We start from the raw sequence: 18,724 nt of genomic DNA on the forward strand, positions 1-18,724 counted from the left end.
GGATTCGGCGGATTCGTAAAGTGGAAAATGGCGTCGGGATTCGAATCCACGAATCTCGAATATTTCCCAATATTCGAGGGATTCGTGGATTCGCCGGATTCGTCGTCCCATCTCTAATAATAACCCAGTATTTGATTGGATCGAATTCGATTAGATCAATTAAATCCAACATGTCAGATCAGGATTCGATCGACTGTGTGATCTATTTTGCATTGAAAACTAACCAAAATCAATCACATGATCGATCGAATCCCGATCGGACATGTCGGATTTAATCGATCCAATCGAATTTGATCGATCACACTTGAAATTGCATGGTGTAGAAGGGGGTTACAGAGAAGTTACAGATTGCCTAGCAAGCTCTCAGTGAACCAGAACTCCTACGTAACTGAATGTAAAGAGTGATTTGTAATTTCCTTTCACAAATTACAGTGCTGCGAATCCATCAGACAGCCGTCAGCAGCACAATTACCCCTCGCGGCAGAGCTCTTGGTCCGCCGATCCATGTAGCAGTCAGATAGCCCGCTTACACGCTTCTCCTGTCGCGAGAACTCCATTTTCTCCGAGTCCGAACCAAACGGAAACTGTCGACATTTTCCGAGCGCCACATTCTGCAGCCACAGTGTGCTCAGCTGCACGCCCTCTGCTGGCCAACACTCCGTACTGTTGCGGCGCTCGGTGACTGCGGGAGGAGCTTGTGTGCACTCGTTGTCTGTGGAAGCCGAGGCACCGGGTGGCCCGGGTACTACAGGTAAATATCTGCTACCTGGAAGCGGTGGGCTGGTGGTGGCTCCTGTGCGTGTCGCGGTGCAGCGAGTGCTCCGGCTGCGTGCTGTGGGGAGGTGGAGGAGGGGCTGGAGAGCATTGTGGCCTCTGCGGCCTAGTGACGGCGCCGCTCGTGGGAAGCCCGGCTCAGTGTCCTTTGTTAGGAGGCGCCGGGGGGAGAGCGCGGCCCAGAGGAGGCCTCGGCTGGCTATGCTGGCAGTGTGTGTAGGCCGCTTGCAGGGAGCGGCCTTTCCCTTGCCTCACACTTCTTTGCTGAGGAGCCATGCACGCCTGGCTGTCTGTATGCCTTTATATGCGGCTTCTCTACCCGAGTCTGCTTTCATGAACACCAGCCAGTCGCTGCCCATTGCACATAAAGAGGAAATAAAATACATAAAACGTGCATGTGTGGCACTGCTGCTAAGGTGGCCTGTAGTAACCCATGGCAACCTGTCCCTCTCAGGCAGGGTTCACACTTGTGAAAATCGTGTGCATTTTGCTGCAGTGTAACATTTCATGCAGAAATACATATAATGATTTTCTTTGGGCCTACAACGATTTCTGATCCCCGCTGCAATTCTGTGTTGCGTTAAAAGACCTGACAGAATGCACAACTTTTCTGCTTGCAAATCGCACGCGATTCACTCATGCATTTACATGGGACAAAATGCAGCAAAAACTGCAAATGCATTGTAAACCGCACAAATGCGCCAGCATAAATCAGATGCATGTACAGTGCTGCAAGTGTTACCCCTGCCACGCTTTTACTGAATAGAGATGAGTGTGGATTCTGACTTTGAAGCAATTCTTTACTTCATAGGTCACCTGTGCTGTCTGGTTTTTGCTAGGGATGATCCATGAGATTCAAATAATTCTTAGTTGATGCATAATTATGTAAACTTATGCAGCATGGAATTAGCCAATCAGATCCCAGCAGTAATCTAGTTGAGATGCCCCACCTGGAAACTTCATAGGGAACTGTCACTCCTTGTAATTAATTAAGACATTTAAATTATAAAATAAAGACACTTTTCATTGTGGAAACACGCTGAATGTATGTCAACACTTGTTTGGGGATTCATTTATCAGCTGTGTGTTACTTGCTATTAAATACAAGCAGGGTTTCCCGAGTTGGTCACCTCAACTACACTAGTGGCCACATCCCTCTGCTTTATTTGATTGGTCCATTTGTAAAATACATACAATTGCATTACACTGCATCACTTATTTGTATCTCATTTACTATCACTAGTCTGTACATGAGGCTGATCAATTTCAGGAGCAGAGATTTTTGCAATTTGTATGCAGATTTATATTTGACCAGTTAGATGCAGTCGCTGTCAATTTGGATTGGTACAGTTTCAAAAAGCAACATAATTTCATCTAGCTATATAAATTATCATTTCACTGATCACTGTCCTAGTTCAGGAATCAGATGTAGTGAACACCTGTCAGGTGAAATTGTCAGTTATCAGTAGCCAGCTATTAAAGAGAATCTGTATTGTTAAAATCGCACAAAAGTAAACATACCAGTGCGTTAGGGGGCATCTATTACCCTCCGTCACAATTTCGCTGCTCCCCGCCGCATTAAAAGTGGTTAAAAACAGTTTTAAAAAGTTTGTTTATAAACAAACAAAATGGCCACCAAAACAGGAAGTAGGTTGATGTACAGTATGTCTACACATGGAAAATACATCCATACACAAGCAGACTGTATACAGCCTTCCTTTTTAATCTCAAGAGATCATTTGTGTGTTTCTTCCCCCCTGCAGCTATCTTCCACTGAAGTGTCATACTGTTTCTTCCTGCAGAGTGCAGACAGCTGTGCCTGCATGTAATTCCTCAGTATGTGAAAGTACAGCCAGCTCAGAGGAGGATTTATCCAGCTTGTAAAAGATAAGAGAGAAGAGAGAAGCTGCACTAATCTAAATAATACACAGGCAGTGTGCAGAGAGGGGCCTGGAAGGGGGAGATGCATCACAGAACCACAACACTGAAGAACTTGGCAGCCTTCCAGACACAGGCTGACAAGTCTGACAAGAGAGAGAAGTTGATTTATTACAGAGATGGTGATAGTAGAACGTGCTGCAGTAAGCCAAAACACATTAGAATAGATTTTGGAACTTGTAGGATGGAAGAAAACCGGATGAAATTTTTGTTACGGAGTCTCTTTAAAGATCACGGTACTTATCTCTTAGCCGGGTGCATCCTCTAGGTGGCGACAAAACTCCACCAAAGTTACATCTTTCCCTACTATCCATGTCGGCCTGGAGGGGGAATAGTAATTAGCGCCACCTGCCGGATGCACCCGGCTAACGGATAAGTACCAAGATCACTATTGTGAAAATTGTAAAATACTTGTAAACAGGTATAAATAAGATGTATATTTTTTTCAAAGTAAAATGAGCCATACATTATTTGGTACTTATCTGTTAGCCGGGCGCATCCGGCAGGTGGCGACAAAACTCCACCAGAGTTACATCTTTCCCTACTATCCATGTCGGCCTGGAGGGGGAATAGTAATTAGCGCCACCTGCCGGATGCGCCCGGCTAACGGATAAGTACCCATTATTTTTCTCCTATGTTGCTGTCACTTACAGTAGGTAGTAGAAATCGGACTTTCTGGTTTTGGACTAGCCCATCTCCTTGTGGGGGATTCTTAGAGTGTTCTTAATTTTCAAAAGCATTTAGTGAATGGCAGTTGCTCTGTCCAACTGCTAAAAAAAGGTGTGAAGTGAGCAGAGAAAGCTGGCCAGCATCTTTTTATAAATTGTTTTTTTCACGAGCAGTTGGTAGTTAGTGAAAATCCTGTTGAACGCTCACAACTGCTTGCTACCAGGGATGGGCTTTCGAGTCCAGAAGGACTCTAATTCGGAATTCAAATGAAGTATATTTACTTTAGGTGTGACCACAGGCAACGGGGGTTAACAATTTTGGGTACCTGGAGTCGGAGTCGGATGATTTTTGAACCAAATCCATAGTCTTTGTAAAAATTAGACTCGGGCTCCATTCACACTTGAGCGTTTTGCCGAAATGGCCGGTAAAACGCTCAAGTGTGAATGGAGCCTGAGTCTAATGTTCACGCTAGTGCTTTTGAAAGCGCAAGTGTAATGAAACCTTATGTGTCCGTTCCTACTTACTTACCCCAAATCGCGAAACTCAAACACGTAGCCAGCACCATTTTCAGGCGATTTCCCGGTGATCGCGTTTCAGTGCTATAGAAACGCAATCGCGGAGAAATTGCTGCACCATCCAGTGATTTTTCGGCGTGAAATTGCGGCAAAATCACTCCCGCAAAACGCTGGCAAAAATCGCGGGCGTTTTGCGCTTTTAAGTGTGAATGGGCCCTAAGGAGTCAGAGCAACTTTGGGTACCTGGAGTCGGTGGTTTCATAAAATGAGGAGTCGGATGATTTTTGTACTGACTCTACAGCCCTGGTGGAAAAGGCCTGTAAGGATCGGTGGGTAGTAGGGTTAATAGTTCACCTGCTTTCCCTCAATTCAATAATGGCAGAAAATCTGCCCATTCCACCTGTAAAGATAGGTTCATAGAGGGAGTTGTGGTCCCTGTAACAGCAGGAATGAAGGGAGAAAGCATTAAGACAGGTTCATAGAGGGAGTTGTGGTCCCTGTAACAGCAGGAATGAAGGGAGAAAGCATTGCGGCAGGTTCTTAGTTAGAGTTGTGTTTCCTGTAAGAGCAGGAATGGAGTGAGAAAACATTACGACAGGTTCATAGTGGGAGTTGTGTTCCCTGTAACATCAGTGAGAAAGCATTGGGGCATGCTATCTGCGTTTAGCATACAGTCAATGAGAAGTATGCTTCACTGTTACTGCACAGATTTTGCACTTGAGTAGTGTGTAAATATGACAAATGCTGTTATTGCAACACTCCTACCACACTGTGAATGTTGCATAGTTGGTGCATTGCAGCGCAGCAAGCTGTGTTACACAGCATCAGTTATGCCGCACTGCAACGCACCACTGTGAACATAGCCTCAAACAGCTGGGCCCCTGCTTTCTGTAGTCTTCCGAAACTCTGTGACCACCCCCTCCTGTGTTGCCGCAGCCGGACCTCAGCTCTGCAGCCACCAATTAGGCCATGGCTGGGGGGCGGGCGGTGGCAAAGCAGGTGGGGGTGGCCATAGAGTTTCTGAAGACATTAGCAATAAAAAGCCATGGCAGCTTTGTGGAGAAGGGTGTGGAGGGTCTGTCACTTATGAATGACAGGCCTGCAGGTGAGTAAATGACGCTGCCAACTGCCAATCTGTGCAGCAATAATAGAGAGCCATATGCTTGGTACACACGCTACAATTTTCTAACATTTACTGTCAGATTGACAGTATTTCTCCAATATTTACTGTTGTTCGGATTTCTAATCAATTTTCCTTTCACTTTTACAGACCGGTTGGAAATAATCGATCTGACAGTACATTTGTCAAATTGTATTGTGGGGACCTAGCATTAGACTTATTTCACATGGGCAACTAATATGCAGTGAATCCACCCCCTCAGCTGCTCTTCTCTTCTGCATCAGCCAGGGGGGGGGGGGGGGCCAGCGCTTGCTAGCGCTCTGTGCTGGACAGGCAGCCCCCCCCAATAGTTAGATGTGAGTGCAGCCATGTTCAGACTCAACATGTTGTGGATCTCTGCCACCTTATAAGACTGGGACCCACTAGCAGTACATTGCTAAGTCATTTCTAAGCGCTTGTGATTTGAAAAGCTCTTGCTAATGTAATGCTATGGGTGTGATCCCAATTGAGCGATGTGATTTTATAAAAATCCCCAATAGCATTGCATTAGCAAGAGTTTTTCAAAATCACTAGCGCTTAGAAAAGGCTGCTTGTGGACTTGAGCCCTAACACTACTGTGTGTTTGCGCTTGACACATGTGTTGTTACTTCCGCTGCAAATCGGCTGCATTTGAATCGCACTGGCAGGCGGGACACTGAACTGCTCGGCAAGCGCAGAGTTCAGCCTCCGATCTGAAAGAGGTCTCCAATACATTGCAGGTTTTTTTTTGTTTTGTTTTTTTTACACTGGAAGTACTCTTTAAAGGATACCCGAAGTGGCTTGTGACATTATTATTATTATTATTATGATTGATTTATAAAGCGCCACCATATTCCGTGGCGCTGTACAAAGTAAGAAACAAACATGGGGTACATAATAATACAGACAATGTGTACACCAATATACAAGATACGTAATTAGTGACAAATTACAAAGAATGATACAAAATACAAATTATAGAATTGGTAATGACAGTGATAAAATTAACATGATGAATAAAATGTATAATGGTTACCAAGACACAAAAGGGGGAGAGAGCCGTGCCCTTGCGAGCTTACAATCTAAAGGGAATGGGGGGGGGAAACAGGAGGAGGGGTAGTATGCAGCAAATATATAGAGGCTTTGTGTTTTAGGATACCTAGTAGGAGTGCAATTTGGTCTTAGTACAAAGGGAAGTGGCCTAAGGTAGCGCATATGCTTGTCGGAACAAGTGTGTTTTTAGAGAGCGTTTAAAGGTAACAAAGGTTGGCGAGTGACGGATATGTTGTGGGAGGGCATTCCAGAGGAGGGGTGAAGCGCGTGCGAAGTCTTGTAAACGTGAATGTGAGGATTTGATTCTAGAGGAGGACAACAGAAGATCATGTGCCGATCTGAGATTGCGATTGGGTTTGTATCTGGAGATTAGTGAGGATATGTACCAGGGAGAGAGATTGTGGAGAGCTTTGTAGGTTAGGGTTAGGAGTTTGAACTAAGATGAGATAGACATGTGTATGTACAGTGCCTAGCACACTAATAACTATGCTGTGTTCATTTTTTTCTTTCTCTGCCTGAAAGAGTTAAATATCAGGTATGTAAGTGGCTGACTCACTCTTGACTCAGACAGGAAGTGACTACAATGTGACCCTCACTGATGAGAAATTCCAACTATAAAACAGTTTCCTAGCAGAGAATGGCTTCTGAGAGCAGGAAAGAGATAAAAAGGGTGAATAGTTCGTAGATTTTAGCTCTGGCATACTTCAATGAATATGTCATTGAGCAAAAACAATAAAACAGTTAAAACTCAAAAAGTAGATTTACACATAAAATGAAACTGTGGAATATCGTAAAAAGTCATTTTTAGGTGAATGAAGATAGATGCAATCATTTATTTCATTCGTTTATTTTTGCTTTGAGTGTCCTTTATCCTTTCAAATTAAGAAAATGAAAAGTTCTTGTTTGGCTGGGGGAAGAACATGATCACTGTAAATAAAGACTATTCTGAATTCAGATGCCATCTCTATTGATGAAGATAGCAATTTGATTTTCGTTCACCATTCAGAAAGTAGTTCTACATACATGAACTGGAATTGGCAGAGAGTGAACTAGAACTTTGCATGGGACTAATCAGATTCTGTAACTAATTCGTAATTGACAGGTTCATCTTCATCATTATAGTCTGATAGTAATAATTGCTTTTGGAATCTGATCAGCCCCATGCAGAGTGCACCATACACACGCTAGATGAACTCTGACGAGAATCCAAAATGTGTACAGCAGCCCTCGAGCTCTTTTGGCTGACTGACAGCTGGGAGCTTTGTTTTTTTAGTTTACCACGCCCATGGCCGCTCCCCCCGCATAGGAATAAAACATGTCACTAGTCTGTCAGCCTCAGTTATGTTACCTGAGGGCCCGTTTCCACTATTGCGGTGCGGAATTGCCGCATAACACCGCTGACAAAATCGCATGCGGATGCGATTCCGCATGCGTTTTTTGCCGCAATTTCGCATAGGCAGGGTATATGCGATTTTTAACCATGTCACTGCCTGTGTCAATTTACATTACTTTCAATGCGAAATCGCGGGAAAAAACGCATGCAAAAAACGCATGCGATTTCCCTATTAAATATATTGCCTGCGATTCGCCTGCATTCCACACGCAGGCGAATTCTGCAGGGTCTACCGTGCAGAAAAATCCTGCACAGAAAAAACACAAATGAAAACTGACAAGTGGAAACAGTCCCATCCACTTGTATTGCTTATGCAAATCCTCATGCGTTGTCTGCATGCGGATTCGCGCTAGTGGAAACGGGCCCTTAGAGATTGGGAACCGATTGCTGATGGGCGGCTTGCCTCATGTGTGTACAAGGCTTAAAGCTGCAGGAACCATATTTATCGGACTGGAATTTTGAAAGGGCTATTCAGAAGCTTATATGTTAAGACCCCATTCACACCTAAAACTGCAATTGCGGGACTGATTTTTCTGCGATTAATGTGGAAAAATCACTGGGCACTGCAGCGTTTTGGGAGCGATCGCGATTAGAGGTGCTATGCATGCTAATCGCGAATCGTCGGCAAAACGATGCATGTCACGCGTTTGCGGTTAATGCTAATCACAAACGCGGCAGTGAAAACACTGCCATAGGCTTACATAGGCTATCGGTTTTTAAAAACCGCTAGCGTTTTTCGCTGAGCAGGAATCACGCGATTCCCGCTCAAGTGTGAACGAGCCCCAAGTGTCAAAAATTAGGCTAAAGCTGGCCACTAACGGTCCAATTTCTAGCGACAAATCGTTCGAGCGATCTGAAATTCTGATCGGATTGGTTGTAAATAATCTCCATTGGTGGACACAATCGATTATTAACGAGTGAAAAAAATGTCGCCCGAATGAATTTTCGTCGAACAAAAATTTGGATTTTCTTGGTGGTCATGATAGATAGGAAGCAATGATTGGTTAGTTGATGGTGTAGTGAACAATTTTTCGTCCGATCAGAAATTCTGATCGCTCGAACGATTTTTCGCTAGAAATTGGACAGTTAGTGGCCAGCTTTATACATCTGCAATTCTACTTATTGCAGAGCAAAGAAGAGAGGGGGTGGTCAAACGTAGGATCTCTATGGAACAGGAATGCTGTCAGGCCTGTATAGCCTTGTAGTCAGAATTGACAATCCTTGGCTGAGATAATAGTTTTGGGCTGTCTCCACTAGGAATCGAGCTTGTGTGCAGCTGCCCCACATGTGGTTTGGCTATCTGCTGTCACTAAACGCTAAACAAGTGCATGGCTTTTAGTTATCTCCCACTACACTTGTTTCCTGGCCTGTTATCTTTCCTCCCCTCTCCATAGAGCAGCACTTGCTGTTCAGCTATAGCTTATCAGCATGTCCGTGCAGCACTTGTTCGCAAAAAAACTGCCACATTAACAATCATTATTTAGGGTGACAGAAGTTGAGCATGTGTGTATAGCTCAAAGCAGATACTTCCAGGTGGCTAAGTAACATGCTTCTAATAATTTTTTTATCTTTATATTTTAACCTCATTGGACAATAAACTCAATGGTTAATCATAATCCTCACTTTCGGCAGTGTAATCATGAGTACACCATACTGCTATTTTGTATATCAGCGTTATTTACGGCATTGCATATAAAGGTATAAAATCATGGATTACGGTCTTGTCTGGCTTTCAGGTTTCCTGTGAATGGAGGCCTAGGTAGCACATGGCAAGGGAGAAATAACATGCTGTTACCCGCTCACAAAAGGTAGTCTGCTTAACAGAACCTTGCCTACAGAATTACATGAAACACAGGATAAGGCCTGGATGAGCTGCTGACTGCAGTAAAAAAAAACCTCTGCAGTGTTGGCTCCCCAGGCAGTTGTAGGAGGAGGGGGCGAGAAGAGGCATGTGGCAAGGAGAATTCAACACAATAGAAAATGCTGTTTTGATGGCAGTGGATTTGTTGATTTGGTGACTGGTTAGCAGATGAATTGTGTGCAGCTAGATCTGGTCATGTGATGTCAGTGCTGTTAGCACATTCCTAATTTTGTGTTTGTGGGCAAATGTCCTTCTGAGCCAATGTAACATCTCTTCCCCACTCAAAGCTTGAAATATAGATGTCAATGCTTGCGTTTTAAACAACTAACACACAGTTGTTAATTTTCTAGGACTTTAGTACCTGATTAGTTAATGTTCCCAGTTTAGAACTGTCTAAAAAACAGCATGGTCTCTGCTTATTGGCTGTCCTTATGTGTGACTTGACAAACTCCTCTGCATCTTAAAAATTGCGAGTTATGGTACTGGCTCCCGCATTCCACATTAAATTGGCCAGTACAAGACTGTATGAAATATTTTTATTTACAATTTTTAGAAATGAATTGTAGCAGTGATTTTACCTATTCCCCCCCCCCCCCCCCCCCCCTTCCTCAATGTCTTTTTATTGGTCCCTTTTTGCTTCTCAATCTGGCAGGAGACCTGTTGTTTTAAAGGGAAACCTGAGGTGAGAGGCATACGGAGGCAGCAATATTTATTTGCTTTTAAACAGTACCAGTTGTCTGGTAGTCCTGCTGATCTCAATGGCTGCAGTAGTGTCTGAATCATACACCTGAAACAAGAACGCATCAAATCCAGTTACACTTCAGTCAGAACATCTGATCTGCTGTATGCTTGTTTAGGGTCTGGCTATAAGTATTTAAGGCAAATGATCAGCATAACAGCCAATTGCATTTGTTAAAAGCAGGGCTGTGGAGTCTGAGTCGGTGGCTTCATAAACTGAGGAGTCGGAAGTTGGATGATTTTTGTACCAAATCCACAGCCCTGGTAAGTGTTTGTTTGACTAAGGAGTTGAGGAGTCTGAGTCAGAGCCATTTAGGGTACCTGGAATCGGAGGTTTCATAAACCAAGGAGTTGGAGACTTATGATTTTTGTACCGACTCCACAGCCTTGGTTAAGAGGAAATAAATGTCAGCCACCATATCCCTCTTCCTTCTGGTTCCACTAGAGAAAGTAAAAACATGCAAAAGAGAGCGATCTGAGTGACAAATCTGAGTGACAAATGATCTGAGTGACAAATAAATAGGAGCATCCACCCTGCCAAGGACAGGTCTCACCTGTTCAGAAATGGTTGCTCGTAGGACACAGCCTCTGATAGCGTTTGTCCCTTTAGAGGCCAGGAACCAGGCTCACGATCCAGCTCCAGGCGGAGAATCCGGAGGGCCACCAGGGAGTCACGTTCTCAGTTTGGACACTTCCAGGGAGGCTGTAGGCAGGCCAATTATTAGATCCTGGTGCACGCTCACCTTGCGGGACCAAACGAGAGTGAGCGGCGTCTGCGATGTCAGTTGCGTACTGAGTAGTATTGTGCGGCTAGCAGATATAACCGCTGTGACTTGCCGCAAATAAAATAGAGAGTGGTGAGGTAGTAAGGTATAAAAGGGGACTTATTTATTGGTAAACACGACGCGTTTCTCAGAGAAAACGTTCTGTTTCATCAGGCTAATATAAAACAAAATGGCAGCATCTCTTTTTATAGGAAATGCTAAACATTGAGTCTTTGGGATTGGCCAATCCACATTACATGGGCAGTACTATGCAAAATAGTGTGAGGTCATAAAGGTGGTACTAATGATGTAACTTCCACTAGGTGGAATATGTAAATAAGGAGGAGTTGGAAATCTGCTCCTTTATCACAATACTATAAAGATCACTGAATAAAACAATTAAAAATTGTGTATATATAGCAATAAACATTTTTAGAAAGAATCTTCCTTATTTAAATTACTCGATCTTACGAGGAAAGTAATATTCAAATTTTTGGTGAACCAAAGGGAGCTCATAGCAAAAAATATAAATTTATTAATACATATAGCAATGAATAGCAGTGAATGCAGACCTGCCAATAATATAAAAACACCCTCCCTAAAACCAAGCCAGATCAATGGGGTAAATAGCATGTGTCCCTAATAGGAGTGCACTTCCTATGTACTAGAGATTCCAGCATGCATAATATCTTCAGGCCCAATTTAAACTGTTAGGTGATGGTGTGCAGCTGATTAGCCTCATAAGAGTGGAAGATCTTCAGATTCCCCCCGTGTGCAAGCAAGCACGCCTCTGTGTTAAACACTTACGCAGCCATTACTGACACCGATAGTGTCAAACCTCCCCAGCGTCAAAGCAATTTCAAGCCAGTTATAAGCAGTAGTATTGGTCCACCTCACGTGTGCAGCATCGGGGCCCCGGCTGCTGTACAATTCCTCACTTCCCAGACGGGACTCGTGGTGTGGCAGCGCTCTCCTCCGTGGGCTGCAGGGTGCGACGAGTGTAGCCGTGTGCGACCCGACCATGGACCTTGGATGCTAACGCTGTAGGGAGGAAGGTTGCGGAGGCACGGGGGGAAACCACGCCTACCGGCCGAGGAGCGTCACCACCACGTAGCACGTGACACGTTTCATCCAATCAGGATTTCATCAGACGTCTCAGGAACATGAGTGCTTCCAAAATCTCTTAGTGGAAAATTTGAACGGGGTGGCAGTGCTGGAACGCCAAGACCATGAGAGGAAGGCTCTATAGCAGGAGTCCCCAACCAACCGGGCCACGGCCCACTGCCGGTCCGTTGGCAGTTTTCCAACTGGCCGCGGCGGGTCTGTCATCTCGCCCCTCTCCCCCCGCGACCGCCGCTCCTTTTACCTTATGAGCGGGCAGCCGCTTGTTCTCTTAGATTCCCCGTAGCCCCTCTCCTCTTAGCAGCATCTCCTATTACAGCAGCGCGTCTTGCGGCTGCTGTAAGGGGGGAAGGAAGCAGGACAGCGGTTCCCATGGTAACGGTGATGTATATCTCCGCTACAGGAAGCCGCTGTCTTGCTTCTTTCCCTCCTTACAGCAGCCGCAAGACGCGCTGCTGTAATAGGAGATGCTGCTAAGAGGAGAGCGGCTACGGGGAATCTAAGAGAACAAGCGTCCGCCCGCTCATAAGGTAACAGGAGCGGTGGCCGCAGGGGGGCACTACCTACCCATACTAGGGCGTTATACTGGGCACTATACTAGCTATACTGGGGTAACTATACTAGCCATACTGGGGCAACTAAACTCCCTATACTGGGGCAACTATGCTAGCTGTTACCCCCCCCCCCCCCCGTAACCCGCTGCACATGACACTGTCCACTAGGCCGCGCAACCCCCACCCATGTGGCCGTGTGACTATACCCAAATCGCGATGGCATGTAAACTACTGCTCGGCGCTCAGAAAATCATCGGGTACATAGCTTACGGTTTTAGGGGAGTCACATACTTACCTATGGAAAGAGAAGGCTCTAGATCCTAATGAGCCTTCCCTGTCCTCTTATTCCTGCGTTGTCACCCCAATTGCATGTATTCTACCAGCGGGTCAAATGAGGCTTCCAAGGGCTCCCGGGGGTAATTTCACCAGGGGATGAGAACACCAAGAGAGGACAGGGAAGACTTAATAGGAACCAGACTTTTCACTGTCCTTAGGTAAGGATCTGACTTTTTTTTATCATTAGAGATTTGCTTTAAGTGCAGTTTTTAGTACATCCTAATATTTTAGACTTTGTATTCTAAAATGTACTAGTGATGTTGGCATGTTTATATCTGTCAAAGCACACCTGTAGTGAGAGGGATATAAAGGCTTCAATAAGGCTTCTTGCACACCAAGACGTTGTGTTAGGTGCCACGTTAAGGTCGCATAACGTGCACCTAACACAACGTATGGTGCTGCAAAAGCCGACGGTAGAGTGAGCCGCGTTCGGCGGCTCGGTTCCTATAATGTCTCCCAGAGTGGCGCTGATTGGCCAGCGGGACCACGTGATGCGGAGCGAGACACTCCGCATCACGTGGTCCCGCAGGCCAATCAGCTGCCGCCAGTGCAGTGAATATTAAGTAGCCATGTGCGCGGCTACTGTAGCTGGCTCTCCCCGCCTCCTCTCCGCCCCCCACTGCGCATGTGCAAACAGTCTAACGCGGCTATAGCCGCTCCAACGCCGTAGCATGCTGCACTTTGCACCGAACGTGCAGCATTACATGTAACGCAACGTGGGCTGTGTGAACAGCCCACTTGTGTTACATTGCTGTGCGTTGGGGGAGCGTTACAGGCGCACTAACGTGCGCCTGTAACGTCTTGGTGTGCAAGCAGCCTAAAGGACACTGGGTAGGGGGAAAAAAAAACCACAAAAAGAGCGCACTCAGAAGACTGATGATGAAAGGGAGACCAGCCGGTCGTAGACAGATCTCACCTGATGTGGTGGCTGATATGCCCTTATGGGTATTATCAGCTTGCAGGCTTTTGTCCATCTCAGACCAGGGACCAGGTCAGAAGCAGGCTCTTTGTCCAAAGGGATCCTGTGGCTTGAAGCAGGATATCAGGAGCAGCTGTCTGGTTTGTAGCCGTTGGTGTCCCAGCACTGGCTGTAACACCAGAGCTGCAGGCACCTGTGGGCTGTATGAGACTCAATCCCTTAGCAAGGAGTCTTATTCCTGAAAAGTTAGCAATCCACACACTGCTCTGTTCAGATGCACCACAGCGGTGGCTGGGTGGTGAGCAGTAGCACTGAAGTGGCTGAAAGAAAGCACAGGAGACCTGTGCTGGAAGTAACTGATTCTTTAATTAATGTAACACGTACAACTAGTTTCAGGAGGCCATTCCTCCTTTTTTCAGGGGATATAAAGGCCGACATTTCTTTCCTCTTGAACAATACCAGTTGCCTGGCAGTCCTGCTAATCTTTCTGACATCAGTAGTGTCTGAATCACCCATCTGAAACAAGCATGTGGATAATCCAGTCAGACTTCAGTCAGAGCACCTGATCTGCATGCTTGTTTAGGGTCTATGGCTTAAACTATTGGAGGCTCATGACCAGCAGGACAGTGAAGCACTTTGCTTGGTTGAGGCTGGGTGCACACTTGGCAGAATGGAAAAGGTTGCGTTTTACAGCATATGTTACGTATATGTTATGATACGTTTTAGTGCATTTTACATGCGCTTTCTGTGCGTTTACGGTTTGCCATTTTTTTTCTTGCGTTTTGCGTGCATTTTAATGTGCGGTTCGGGGTTTTGATGCGTTTTATGCAAATCACTAGGAAGATAACAGGAAGCAGTAATACATCAGAAAACATTTAAAAAAATGCATACAAAACGCACTACATTGTGTCACCATTGACATTATGTGTGTTTTTGAAAAATATGCAACAAAACCAGCTTTTTAAAAAAAAAAAAAAAAAAAAAACGTATATTACAAAACGCATACACATGCGTTTTTTTTTTTTTTAATGCGGCCTATTGCCTAACATTACTGTAAATGCAGAAACGCTGCTTTTTACGTTTCTGCTAAGTGTGTTCCCAGCCTGAAGAGGAAATAAATGTGCCCACCTCCATACCACTCACAGGTGTGCTTTAAGGCGAATCACTGTGGAAAGTTATTTTTCCCCCCACTCTGTGTAGTGAGCAGGTAGGTCAGTTGATCACCCAGAGTGCTCGGGGGGAAGAAGGCTGTATGACATCATGGCTTAGGGCCTGTTTCCACTACATGTGGATTCTGGATTCAGAAAAACTCCAATGAATGTCTATGGTATGGTTTTTCCAAAGCCCACATATGCTGCAGATGCTCACGAATCAGTGCAAGCCTATGAGAGTAGACAGTGTCCATTCTCACTTGGCTGTTTTCCCCTTACATTCCAGATCTACTCACCTGTGTTCTGCATCCATTCAGTTCCTCTGTGCAGTTGGCACCGCTGCTGGGCTCAGGGACAAGCACCAGGAGTCCTGGCAGAGGCATAGGATTCCCATTGGGTTGCAAAAGACCAGTGGGAAACCTCTCTAGCACTATGGAGGATTATCATTTGTTCAGGGATGGACAAATGAGAATATTCCCTGTTTCTATACAGGATTTCCATTGATCTTCCACTATCCTGTGGGAGCCCTACGCTTTCTCTGGCACTCCCGGCTCTTGTCTCCGAGCTCCGCAGCGGTGTCTGCAGCCAGGAGGACGTGAATGGCAGCAACAGCAGACTGGATGCACAATGATAGTGAGTGTGAATATCTCACCGGATGCGGCAACGGGCTGAGTGTATTTTCTCATTATACACTGTGAACACACTATTGTGTATCTGGCGTAGTGTGAACCTAGCCTTAAACCTTTGGCTACCTGGCTCTTGGGATTTTATCCCTGCTGTACCTGCAATAGTCTCGCCTTCACATCTTATTTTTGAAGAAATCTTGGTAAGAAGGAATGAGTACCGGTAATAACTTGATCTTTGAGTTATATATAAGAATCAATTTTTGGTAAATTGCCTGCTTTCTTGTTTATATACCTTGGACATGTTTTACACTTGTGGTAACACATATTCTTGTATTTACTTGCAGACATGGAGCCGAAAAAATTGATAACGGCCACAGATACTCAATACTCTGGCTGTCTGCTCCGAGCCTTGAATGACCAAAGGCTGCAGGGATTATACTGTGACGTTACTGTTATTGTGGAAGACCGCAAGTTCAGAGCCCACAAGAATGTTCTTTCTGCATGTAGCACTTATTTTCATCAGTTATTTAATGTCGCGGGGCAAGTAGTAGAGCTGAATTTTGTCAGAGCTGAAATTTTTGCTGAAATCCTTAATTATATTTACAGCGCCAGAATTGTCCGTGTGAAAAGTGACATGTTGGAAGAGTTGATAAAGTCTGGAAAGCTACTAGGTGTTCCCTTTATTGCAGAACTAGGAATTCCTCTTTCACAAGTGAAAAGTATATCTGGTGGAGTTAATGACAGTAGTGCTGATTCCCAATCAAAGACTGATCAAAAGACACAAGACACTATTAAAAACATAGCTGGAATAACCATGACTAAACTTGGTGGAGGCTTGGACAAGCCAATGATTGCAGAAACCTTTACTTTATCTACCAATTCAGATGTTGAAACAAATGATGATTCTGATGATGATGTTATCTTTTGTTCTGAGACTTATGCGCCTCCCAAAAAATCTCACGCAGAGAAAAAGGAAGTGCAGGCTCCAGTTCCTGCTGCTAATGACACAGCATCCGATACAAAGAAAGTTACTCCAGAGGTTGATCAGAAAGAGACAATCCAGGACACTAAACCGGTAGTGCAGCCTCCTGTAAAGCCTGAAGAACCAGCTCCTGTTCCAAAAGATGCACCCCCTACTACACCCGTCAATGTTAATGCAAATTCCAATCCACCAGCTCAGAATCCACCTGCAAACATCCCTGCTACTCCTCAAAAAGCTCCAGAAACAACTGTTGCCCCAGTCCCAACACCTCCAAATATCTCTTCTTCTTCAGGTATGGCTGCACCAATTCAAAAACCACCTATAGCAAATCAAAACCTACCAAAACCTCAACCTGTTGGTATAATTCATCCCAAAACTGAATTGATCTTGGATGCAGATTGTATTTCTTCTCCCTCTCCTTCTTCTGTGGTTTCTGTTGGCCAGCCCACAATCACACACAAAAATATATCATTTGATGGTGTACAGAAGAAACAAGTAGTTACTGTAAGCCCTGGATCTTCTTCAAAGCCAGGAGAATTTAAAATAAAGATTGCTGATGTTGTTTCAGGGAGTAGCAAAGATTCTTCTGAACCACGACGCATACTGGATGGTAAGAAAATCATTACATTAGACACAGCTTCTGAAATAGAGAGCCTTTCAACGGGCTGCAAAGTTTATGCAAATATTGGTGAAGATACTTATGACATAGTCATTCCCATCAAGGATGACCCTGAAGAAGGGTTGGTCAATTTAGATGAGGATGGTTTTCCAAAAAGTAAAAGAATGAAAGTGAAACATGATGATCACTATGAGCTTATAGTGGATGGCAGAGTATATTATATTTGCATTGTGTGCAAAAGATCATATGTATGCTTGACCAGCTTGCGAAGACATTTTAATGTACACTCTTGGGAAAAGAAATACCCCTGTCACTACTGCGAGAGAGTCTTTCCACTTGCAGAATACCGTACAAAGCACGAAATACACCACACTGGTGAAAGAAGATATCAGTGCTTGACTTGTGGTGGTTCTTTCATTAACTACCAGGTCATGGCTTCACACATTCGATCAGTTCACAGCATGGACCCTGCTGGAGATTCAAAGCTTTACCGTTTGAATCCGTGTAAGTCATTGCAAATTAGGCAGTATGCTTACATAAGTGAGAATAAAAATAATGTACCTGTCATTAGCGATGGTGGAGTTGTGTATAACATTGACCCAGATAAATCACAACCGGATTCTGAAGAGAACCATTCTACCAATGGGCCAAAGCCTGTAAACTGGGACGATATTTTCCTCCAGCAGCCTAACCAGGCTATGTTTAAACCAACTACTTCTGAAGGCAGCAATGAGTTTGAATTTGTTATACCGGAATCATATTAAAATCTTCACAAGCTGAAAGTCAAATAAATGACATACTTGACTTAGTGTCACAAATAATGTTCATTTTCTGTTTAAAACATACAGTTAATATAGCCTAAAAATGCATTGTTTTACAGCCAGTACGTGAGGGCATCTTCTCAGCATTTACTTGAACACCTAGTGAAGCTTGAATAAGCAACAAGCCTTGAAGTAGTTTGCAAATTGTTCCTTATATAAAGTCAGTAAAAGCCTCTCATATAAGTCCTTATCTCAAATGTGGATTTGAGACACTCTCCATATATATATCTATAAACTAGACACTTGGTTATGATTACTGTACATATGTTTGCACCTTACAAGTAATCCAGTTGACAGCTTGGTGTGGTCTTAGCCATGTTCTACCAGTAAATTTATTCCTGTAACTTGAGAACATTGAGGATCCAAAGTCGGAGGTCTTCCTTTCTAATAACTCTTAATTTTTCATGGTAATTACTGCATCGATTTTACCTTCTACATAATTTGCTGTACAATTAATGTCTGACCAAATAATGAAAGAATTAGTGAACTTATAAAATAATGTTCCTATAGCCATTTGGCCCAGCATCCTTTGACACTGTGATTTCACTGATTGTTAGATATGGCTTCTATCAGATAGTCTTTGTTCTGGCACATAGACTGGAATGGGGGGGGGGGGGTGCACTGTATGGGGCCTAAATACCATTGTTATTTATGGACTTAATATATACCTCCCTGTTCCTATGCTCCATTCCAGCTCTGTTTGCAAGAATGAAGATCCACATAAATTGAAACCACTGCTACCAACCTGCAG

The 18,724-nt window shown here is 44.3% G+C and overlaps 1 protein-coding gene across 1 annotated transcript; it reads left to right on the top strand.

Annotated features, from left to right (window-relative positions):
- The first annotated feature begins 597 nt into the window (after nucleotides 1-597).
- ZBTB33 (zinc finger and BTB domain containing 33) lies at nucleotides 598-17,961 on the top strand. The gene is made up of 2 exons (XM_068251194.1): nucleotides 598-751; nucleotides 15,896-17,961. The coding sequence occupies exon 2, from the start codon at nucleotides 15,898-15,900 to the stop codon at nucleotides 17,914-17,916; it is 2,019 nt and encodes a 672-aa protein (XP_068107295.1). The 5' UTR covers nucleotides 598-751; nucleotides 15,896-15,897; the 3' UTR covers nucleotides 17,917-17,961.
- The last annotated feature ends 763 nt before the right edge of the window (nucleotides 17,962-18,724 follow it).

Source organism: Hyperolius riggenbachi, chromosome 8, assembly GCF_040937935.1.
Source record: "Hyperolius riggenbachi isolate aHypRig1 chromosome 8, aHypRig1.pri, whole genome shotgun sequence".
In the NCBI taxonomy this organism is placed as follows: domain Eukaryota; kingdom Metazoa; phylum Chordata; class Amphibia; order Anura; family Hyperoliidae; genus Hyperolius; species Hyperolius riggenbachi.